The sequence below is a fragment of the Hylobates moloch genome, unplaced genomic scaffold (genome assembly GCF_009828535.3).
Source record: "Hylobates moloch isolate HMO894 unplaced genomic scaffold, HMol_V3 SCAFFOLD_6, whole genome shotgun sequence".
NCBI lineage: Eukaryota > Metazoa > Chordata > Mammalia > Primates > Hylobatidae > Hylobates > Hylobates moloch.
Window position 1 is genome coordinate 115,511,448 of NW_026652281.1, and position 9,623 is coordinate 115,521,070.

General features: G+C 57.3%; 1 protein-coding gene across 4 annotated transcripts; it reads left to right on the forward strand.

Moving 5' to 3' along the window:
• Positions 1-1,288: 1,288 nt before the first annotated feature.
• On the forward strand, positions 1,289-9,017 carry REEP2 (receptor accessory protein 2). Of its 4 annotated transcripts, none has more exons than XM_032158012.2 (8): positions 1,289-1,494; positions 3,267-3,339; positions 3,636-3,712; positions 6,481-6,601; positions 6,820-6,933; positions 7,288-7,429; positions 7,522-7,652; positions 7,737-9,017. In XM_032158012.2, exons 1-8 carry the CDS (start codon positions 1,463-1,465, stop codon positions 7,803-7,805), a joined length of 759 nt encoding a protein of 252 aa, XP_032013903.1. In that variant the 5' UTR covers positions 1,289-1,462; the 3' UTR covers positions 7,806-9,017. The 4 variants fall into 4 exon arrangements, with proteins under 4 accessions (XP_032013903.1, XP_032013902.1, XP_032013901.1 ...); XM_032158011.2 differs by having other exon boundaries at positions 1,291-1,494; positions 7,282-7,429; XM_032158010.2 differs by lacking the exon at positions 1,289-1,494 and adding an exon at positions 1,569-2,077.
• The last annotated feature ends 606 nt before the right edge of the window (positions 9,018-9,623 follow it).

Here is a 9,623-nt window from a genome sequence, read left to right on the forward strand (position 1 = left end):
CCAGATGGGCACAGGTTGATGCTGTAGTCACCCGAAGGATTACACCTCAACATAAAGGGTAGAGGAATGCAGAAGCTTTAAAATGGGACAGGAAAGGAGAGCAATAGGGCTTGGGGGTTGGTGGATGGTTGGAGGTTGGTTACTTGCCTGAAGATCAGGAGGCAGGCTAGCCTACATTCTGGATATAAATGTCTTTAGAATCAGGACATTCACTGCCACTAGTGCTTGCTGATGGGGGTGGAACTGGAGCCCCAGGACCCTCTCCCAGCCCCTCTGTTTGAAAAGAAGGTTGACCCTTTGTTGTCAGTAACCACACTGAGAGCATAAAGCTCTGTTCCCCTGCAAAGCTTAGGAGCTGACAACCTAAAAAAGACCAGCAGCCCAGTGGCTCACACCTGTGATCCCAGCACTTTGGGAGGCTGAGGCCAGTGGATCGCTTGAGCTCGAGTTTGAGACCAGCCTGGGCAATATTGGAAAACCCTGTCTCGGCAAAAAAAAAAAAAACAAAAAAAACAAAAACAAAAACAAATTAGCTGGTGGTGTTTTGGACCTGTAGTCCCAGCTACTCGGGAGGCTGAGGCGGGAGGATCATTCAAGCCCAGGAGGTGTGCTGAGATTGTGCCACTGCACTCCAGCCTGAGCGACAGAGTGAGACCCTGTCTCAAAAAAACAAAACAGATCATCTGGTCAGGGGAGATGTATGTACTCTTTCAACGGGTATGAGGAGTGGGGTGGACAGGTGCGGCTGCACCTGTGACTCGGAAGCTCAGGTGGATGTCTCCAGGGCCTGTGATGAGGAGAGTTTGCTAGTCAGCAGTTGGGGGATGTAACCTGTTTAAAGTAGGCTTCCTGGGGTCATCTTAGCAGCATGACTTGGTGGCTTTGTGACTCTCAACAGATTATTGAACCTTAAGCTTCTCATTCCCTTATCTTCAAAATGAGGGCATTTATAGCGCCTGCCTTATAGGAGGGTGGCTCAAGAGGATTCACTGGCAACGCAGTGAGGCTCTTAGCACAGGGGCTGACACATAGTAAGCGCTTGATGTGGGCAGGGCAGGAGGTGGGCAGGGGTCGATTTCAGGATGTAACCATGGAGACCTCCACGACAACAGCCTAGGGCTTGAAACCCAAGAAAGATGAACAAGCGATTCGAGGAAGGCAGGGCACTGAGGGTCGGAGGCGCATGCCCGGCCACAGCAGGTGCGGGGGGCGGGGGGCGCGCCGCCGCCGCCGCGGCCTCCCGGCCTCCCCTTTAAGAGCCGCCACCGCCCACGGCCCGCCGCTGCGGCAGGGACCTCCCCTTTAACGGCGGCGCTGGGCGCTCCGCTGCCCCCGCGGCGGCTGCTGCAGCGGCTGCTGCTGCTACTGCGGCTCCTGCTGCCGCCGCCGCCGCCGTTCGGCCTCAGGCAGCTGCATCCTCGGCCGGGCCGGGTCCCCGCCCAGCGCTGCGCCCGGCCCCGCCATGGTGTCCTGGATCATCTCTCGCCTGGTGGTGTGAGTGCGGCGGCGGCGGGGGGTGATGCGGGCTGTGATGGAGGGCGGGGGTGTTAAAGCCCGGGTGGACTTCTCCGAAGCTTCGTGCAGCAGAGTCACCTAAAGGCGCTGCGTCCTTATTTGGGGTCTCCAGAGACATGGAGATGTGGCATCCAGGACTGGAGGGGGGAATATTAGGGGAGCATGGCCGGCCTGGCTTCCCAGGGACCTCACCCATATTCTTTATTAATAACCTCTTTTATTTCTACCGTCCTTGCTCCTGCGCCCATCCTAGAGGCTGAGCAGCACGGCTTGATTTAAAAGGGGAGGCAGGCGCGTCCCCTCCCCCACCTAGCAGGTCTGGGCTGGAGGAGGTCCTCAGACCCGGGCCCTGTCCCTCTGGGGGAGGTAACAGGGTGATGGAAGAGAGTGGAGCAAGGCAGGGCCTCATCATTCCGCAGCTCGGATCCATCACCAGGCCCCTTGGCCTCTCCCTTCCACTCGCTGTCAGGAGACTGGGGACGAGGGCACATGCCCTTAGGCCCCCTAGGGAGGAAGTCTGGGTATCGGAAAGCAGAAATGCTCAGAGGACAAAGTGTGAGAGGTAACTGGGAGAGGGGATGTGTGTGCTCAGCCTGGGATTGTGGACCCCGCTGGGGGAGGACGCTCGGTGGCCTTCATTCCAGGCTGCCAGCCACACTGTGGAGCTGTGTCTCTGGCACCTCCCCGGGCCCCAGGAGGGAACACATACCATTCCCCACGACCCCAGACTTTGTCCTTGAGGATTCTGCTCCGCACTCCACTTGCACCAGCCGGTTTGGAAGTATCCCGCCTGTCCATGTGGAAACAGGCAGCACCCACACATTGTCAAGGGGCTGAGCCTGACAGGGGCTCCTCGTGGGCCTCGGAGCTATCCCCTGCCCTAATGAGGACACTGCCCCTTGGCCTCCACCGTTGGGGACTGACACCGGCAGCCCCACCCTGCTCCCTTCCCATTCGGTACAGCCTGGCCGGCCAAGTGCTTCTGTCCTGGTTTCCTCTAGACTCCTTCTCTTCCCCCACCCACCCCAGGGGGAATGGAGGGGCCTCACGCCTCCATGTGGCCTTCATGGTGGCTGCTTCTCTCTTGCCTGGGCAAGCCCCAAAGGGCATTGGTCCTCTTCTTTCCCGGCCTGTGTCTTGTCTGCACTCTGTACTTGGATCACCAGCGGGGCCCTCCCCTGAGCCCCATCCCTGTGGTGTTTACATGGGGGAATAAGCTTCTTTGTCTCTCTGGGCCTCCTGCCCCTGTGCCCTCTGTTCCCTAGGGCCCCAGGGCCACAGTGGTACCTCTGCCTGCCAGGTAGGGTGCCCTGTTAGGTGGTGTCAAGTTCCCTCGCAGAGCCTGGCTCTGAGACAGAGAGGTGGAGGGTAAGGGCGGATGGGTGTGAATGGGCATGAGGTCAAGAAGGAAGACACCCTGTGGCAGTGACCTGACTCCCAGTCCCCAAGACATATTTGTGTGTAACCAAAGATCATGGCGCAAGGGACCACATTGGACCCTCTGGCCTCTGGGCCTTTCCCTGCCTCCGGGGCTAGAGAAAAACTGAACAGTGGAGCGGGGAAGGGGGCATCACCCTAGCTGGATGGGCATGTTCCATGCTGCTTTGACCTTAACCCCTGACCTGAGTTCATCAGTCCAGCGGGCAGTTCTGTCCCTCTTCCCATTACTTACCCAGGGGCTGATGCAGAGCTGGGAGGGAGAGGCCACTGCCCTTGGCTGAGGGGCCCAGTAACCATGCCTGCCTCCCTAGGCTCATCTTTGGCACCCTGTACCCAGCCTATTCTTCCTACAAGGCCGTGAAGACAAAAAACGTGAAGGAATATGTGAGTGGATGACCCTTCACCCCCTACCCAACCCACATGGCAGAGAGAGGGGAGGGCACTGGGTCCTATTACAGATGGGGGTAACTTTGCACCAACGCTGTCAGCCACTAACAAGACCCACCAGCAAAGGAGTGCCCTGGGTGTCCCGCACAGCGCCTCCAACATGGCTGGCAGGCAGAAGTGGGGTCCTGGGTGTTCTCCCCAGCCCAGGCATGTTCAACAGGCAGAGTTTGGGTCCTGAGTGTCCCTGGCCCCTCAGCCCCGTGCCCCAGCCAGTGCTTCCCTCTGTCCCTCAGGTGAAATGGATGATGTATTGGATCGTCTTTGCCTTCTTCACCACGGCCGAGACGCTCACGGATATAGTGCTCTCCTGGTGAGGTCCAGTGTCCCCTCCTGCACCTCAGGGCCCAGGGCCTCTGCATTTCTCTACCCAGCCAGCCAAACAAAAGACTGGGCCTGGGGGTGAAGCTCCTCCCATTCCTGACAATTTCGTGGGGTCCTTGATATCTCCCCTCTCATGCTTAACTTGACCTGCAGAAGAACAGACATAGTAGTGCCAGGCGAGGGGGCTCACACCTGTAATCCCAGCACTTTGGGAGGCCTAGGTGGGTGGATCATTTGAGGTCAGGAGTGAGACCAGCCTGGCCAACATGGTGAAACCCCGTCTCCACTAAAAATACAAAAAAAATTAGCTGGGCATAGTGGCGCCCTTGTAATCCCAGTTACTAGGGAGGCTGAGGCAAGAGAATTGCTTGAACCCAGGAGGTGGAGGTTGCAGTGAGCTGAGATCGCGCCATTGCTCTCCAGCCTGGGCAATAGAGTGAGACTCCATCTCAAAAAAAAAAAAAAGGAGTAAGAACAAACATAATCCCCATGTTTCTTTCTGGTGGCAGCCAGAGCACCTCAGTGGAATCCAGGAAACCTGCTTCTGCCATGCTGCCTGTGACCTTAGGCAGGTCACAGCTCTCAAGGCCTCAGTTTCCTTATTTGTAAAATAGGCATATGATTCACTCCTATAAATGCTGGATACTTGCATTTCCAAGGCATTTTCCAGGCTGTACTAGACTACGCATTTATGAGCACTTTGAGGACAGGGAATATGTCTTAATCATCTGTATATTCACAGCAGGAACTCAAAAATGTTTACTGAATGATCAGATACCTCTTGGAAGAGGGGACTAATAACAGTTCATCGGAACTCAAGAAGAGAATTTTACCAAGGGGGAGAGGACAAGAGATCATTACATTTATAGATAAGACCCTTGCATTTGAGAAAAATAGTTTTTGGAGAGGAAAGAGATGGAGAGATTGGGTTAAAAATTGAGGGTGAAGGCCAGGCATGGTGGCTCACGCCTGTAATCTCAGCACTTTGGGAGGCCGAGGCAGGCAGATCACGAGGTCAGGAGATTGAGACCATCCTGGCCAACATGGTGAAACCCTGTCTCTACTAAAAATACAAAAATTAGCTAGGCATGGCGGGGCGCGGTGGCTCACACCTGTAATCCCAGCACTTTGGGAGGCCGAGGTGTGTGGATCACGAGGTCAGGAGATCGAGACCATCCTGGCCAACACGGTGAAACCCCGTCTCTACTAAAAAACAAAATACAAAAAATTAGCCAGGCGTGGTGGCAGGCACCTGTAGTCCCAGCTACTCGGGAGGCCGAGGCAGAATGGTGTGAACCCAGGAGGCGGAGCTTGCAGTGAGTCGAGATCAAGCCACTGCACTCCAGTCTGGGCAACAGGTGAGACTCCGTATCAAAAGAAAAAAAAAATTTTGAGGGTAAAGGCCGGGCATGGTCGCTCCTGCTTGTAATCCTGGCACTTTGGGAAGCCAAGGCAGGAGGATCACTTGAGCCTAGGAGTTTGAGATCAGCCTGGGCACCATAGCAAGACCTGCCTGTTAAAAAAAAAATTGGCCGAGTGCGGTGGCTCATGCCCATAATCACAGCACTTTGGGAGGCCGAGGGATGCAGATCACCTGAGGTCAGGAGTTTGAGACCAGCCTGACCAACATGGTGAAACCCCGTCACTACTAAAAATACAAAATTAGCCGGGCGTGGTGGCGCATACCTGTAATCCCAGCTACTCAGAAGGCTGAGGCAGAAGAATTGCTTGAACCCAGGAGGCGGAGGTTGCAGTGAGCCAAGATTGCGCCATTGCACTCCAGCCTGGGCAACAAGAACGAGACTCTGTCTCAAAAGAAAAAAAAATGTTGAGAGTAGGGCAAGGGTAGTGAGGTGAAAAACAAAATTGAGGGTAGTGAATATAGATGCCTTTTTTTTCTTTTTCTGAGATAGAATCTCACTCTGTCATTCAGGTTGGAGTGCAGTGGTGTGATCTCAGCTCACTGCAGCCTTGACCTCCTGGGCTCAAGTGATCCTCCCACTTCAACCTCCTGAGTAGCTGGGACCACAGGCACATGCCACCACACCTGGCTTATTTTTTATTTTTTGTAGAGATGGGGTTTTGCTGTGTTGCCAGGCTGGTCTTGAACTCCTGAGCTCAGATGATCCTCCCACCTTGGCTCCCAAAGTGCTAAGAGATTACAGGCCACTGTGCCAGGCCTATACGTGTGTCTTGACACAGCAAAAGAGAGAGCTTTGATGAGGGCTTTGTGAGGACATAGGTGACCTGAAGGAGTTTGTGACCAGAGGAGAAGGCGCTGTGGGGACTGAAGGGCAATCCTGAAAAGTGAGGGGCGGGTCACGGCAGGGCAGGAGGGTCCGGAGCAAGCTAGAGAAGTCCCAAGCCTCTCGATGATAGGGAGGGCAGGAAGGGAAGGGGTGAAGACCCAGGTGTGGGCCTGCACAGTCGAGAGTTTCCCTTGGTGTTGACCCTAGGGCAGAGGAAGGGGGTTTTCTCTAGGAGTGAGGGGGCTGGGGCTTGGGGAGAGGATGAGGCAAGGAGAGTCGCTGCTGGGGGAAATTCCTTCTAGTGTCACTGCTTACCTTCCTGTCTGGAGCCTCAGCTGAGCCCTCCAGACCCTTTTGGATTACAAAGGAGCAGTCCCATGAGCCCCATGGGGACCCCAGCGCACTAAGAGTGAGGGGCTGTGCAGGGTCACACACGGGGCTGGTGCTGCTGGACACGGTACCTCCCGACTCCCTGCCCTGTACTCTGCGCTTGCCCCTGTCCCAACAGGTTCCCCTTCTACTTTGAACTGAAGATCGCCTTCGTGATATGGCTGCTGTCCCCTTACACCAAGGGCTCCAGCGTGCTCTACCGCAAGTTTGTGCACCCAACGCTGTCCAACAAGGAGAAGGTTTGCCCCCACTCTCAGCTCACCTCCCAGCCTGCCTCCAGCCAAGGCAGTCCGGAGCCTGCAGCCTCATACAGACTGGCCCTCCCTGTGGGGCCCAGAGCCCAAAGTGACCTGGCAGGGCTGCCGTGGCCTCCTGGAACAGGCAGGGGCCTCTGTCCAGGGGTGAACAAGGGTAGGGCAGGACCTCTCCTCTTCTCCCTTCCCCTCCAATCCCATAGGAGATCGACGAGTACATCACGCAGGCCCGAGACAAGAGCTATGAGACCATGATGAGGGTGGGCAAGAGGGGCCTGAACCTTGCCGCCAATGCTGCAGTCACAGCTGCCGCCAAGGTGAGATGGGGGCAGGCTCGGACTCCCAGGGCCCCTGTCTTGTACAAAGGGCCTGGCCAGGCCCCTTTGCATCCACCCTGTACTCGGGACTATAGAGACTCTGGGCTCATGCAGCTGGAGGCTCCAGTCCAGGCTCTACCGATATCTGGCCGAGTCACTTTCATTGTCCAGCCATTTCCCCATCTATCCAGAGGCAAAGTGTGGCCCTGCCCCAGCCCTCAGCTCTGTCTGTGTGGAACTGAGTGTGGGGAGGGCACCGAGCCTGGGGCTGCTGCCAGCACCATGGTGACCGCTATCTCCACCCCGCCCCTTCCCCCCGGCTCTCCCGGTGCGTGGTGGTGACCCTAGGGCCAGGGGGTGCTGTCAGAGAAGCTCCGCAGCTTCAGCATGCAGGACCTGACCCTGATCCGGGACGAGGACGCACTGCCCCTGCAGAGGCCTGACAGCCGCCTCCGACCCGGCCCTGGCAGCCTCCTGGACACCATTGAGGACTTAGGTACAGGCAGGGCCCGGGGTTGGGGTGGGGCCCCAAGGGCAAGGAGCCCAGATGGGAAAGATTCCCCCACCTCCTTTTCTCCCTGCACCCAGGAGATGACCCTGCCCTGAGTCTAAGGTCCAGCACAAACCCGGCAGATTCCCGGACAGAGGCCTCTGAGGATGACATGGGAGACAAAGCTCCCAAGAGGGCCAAACCCATCAAAAAAGCGCCCAAAGCTGAGGTGAGGGCATTGGCCAGAGCTTGGGGAAACAGGCAGGGGGTGGTGGCTCCAGGCTGAGCCCCATCTTCCTCCTTCTTTCCACAGCCACTGGCTTCCAAGACACTGAAGACCCGGCCCAAGAAGAAGACCTCTGGCGGGGGCGACTCAGCTTGAGCCCCTCCACCCCCGCAGGCTGCAGAGCAAGGATGAAGCCTCAGGAGGGGCCTCAGACCCAGCTCCTGCTCCACACTGTGCCAGTAGCCTAGGTGTCTCAGGCCCCTGGGCCCCTCAGATGGCCATTTCCGGTGCCTGCCCAGTGGCCACTCTTCTGGAAGGGGCTTGGAAAAGAGGAAGGGGCCCAGCTGTGGGGGTTGAGGGTAGAGGGTGGACCAGAGGCTGAGGACTGAGCCACCCAAGGAGGTGGGGACTGCTCGGCCTTCACCGCTGTTCCGCTGCAGCCCCGCCCTGCCCCACCCACCCAGTGCCTTGCTGAAGCCCATAGCCATCTGCTTCTCAGAGGTCCTTTCGTGTCTCCACTGCTCGCCTTGGTTTGGGAGCTGGAAGGGGGAAGTCCTAGCCCAGATGGACCAAGGACGGGCCTGAAGGCACATGGGGGAAAGGGAGCACACGGGGAGGACGTCGGGGACCCTGGGTGGGGCCTCCAGGTGCAGCTGTGGATGGAAGACAGGGGTTGGTGTGTGCTTCAGCGACCAGGATGGCCAGGTCAGAGCTGCAGCTGGGGGCTCTTTTCCTGGTCATTGGGTGGGGCTGAGTGCCACATGTTCCCACATTAAAAAGCGGGGGGGTCCAGGGCTGTGTGAGTGTGTCTTTCTGGGTCTAGGGCTCAGGGGAGTTTGGGTCAAGGACTGTCCCTCCAGCAGTCACCTCCTCCCACCCTGAGCCCCACAGTCATCTGGCCCTTTCCCTGCTCAACCCTCCCTCGTAGGCTGTGAGCCTCAGAGGACCCAGCCCATGAGAGAACGGGGATCTGGGAGGCCCCTCACCTGCTCCTATGACCTTGCTCCCTTTCAGGTCACCCCATTGCCACCGTGCCCCTGGGCTGGACTCCCGTGCTCCTCAGGGCCCACCCCTGCTCTGGTACAAGCCCCTGCTGAGTGAGCCCCTCTCCTCTGCCCCTGGGGTCCATCCTCTCTTGCCCAGGGTCCCCATCCTGTATCAAGCAGACTGGGCCCTAAGACCCCTGGCAGAACCCAGCCTCCGCTCACACCCACCCCAGCTTCTGCCATGGCTTCAGTCAGGGCCAGGAGGAACACGTGAAGGAGAAAGAGAAATGCAGGAGCCGCGGGGCTCCCGGTTCCTTGGGAAGAGGGTGCCCATTGGACCTTTGGCACTGGATGAGCCAATAAACCAAACTCTGGCACCTCATTTTATTTGGCCTCTGTGCTTTGTTCTTGCCACACCAGCTGACAGGTGGGAAGGACCTCAAGTGAGAAGCAGGGTTCAGCTAAGGGAGTGGGGAGGCCAGCCTGTGACCCACAGGAGCTCTGATCCCCAACTAAGAGATGGGCTTGAGGGGGCTCAGTCTGGGAAAATGGTTTTGGGACTCAAGATAAAACCAGAGGCCTGGGCTGGGCGCAGTGGCTCATGCCTGTAATCCCAGCACTTTGGGAGGCCGAGGCGGGCAGATCACGAGGTCAGGAGACCAAGACCATCCTGGCCAACATGGTGAAACCCCGTCTCTACTAAAATACAAAAAAACAAAAAATTAGCCAGGCGTTGTGGTATGCGCCTGTAGTCCCAGCTACTTGGGAGGTTGAGGCAGGGGAATCGCTTGAACGTGGGAGGCAGAGATTGCAGTGAGCCAAGATCGTGCCACTGCACTCCAGCCTGGCGACAGAACAAGACTCCATCTCAAACAAAACAAAAAACAAACAAAAACCACAGAGGCTTAGCTGGGTGTGGTGGCTCACACCTGTAATCCCAGCACTTTGGGAGGCAGAGGCAGGAGGATCCTTGAACCCAGGATTTTGA

Excerpts from the sequence above, each read along its gene's own strand:
- REEP2 (XM_032158007.2), top strand. The coding sequence starts at position 1,893 with ATGGAAGAGAGTGGAGCAAGGCAGGGCCTCATCATTCCGCAGCTCGGA. Across the intron at positions 2,078-3,266 it reads CAGAGGACAAAGTGTGAGAG|GCTCATCTTTGGCACCCTGT; the intron begins GTAACTGGGAGA and ends CTGCCTCCCTAG. Across the intron at positions 7,653-7,736 it reads AAAAAGCGCCCAAAGCTGAG|CCACTGGCTTCCAAGACACT; the intron begins GTGAGGGCATTG and ends TTCTTTCCACAG.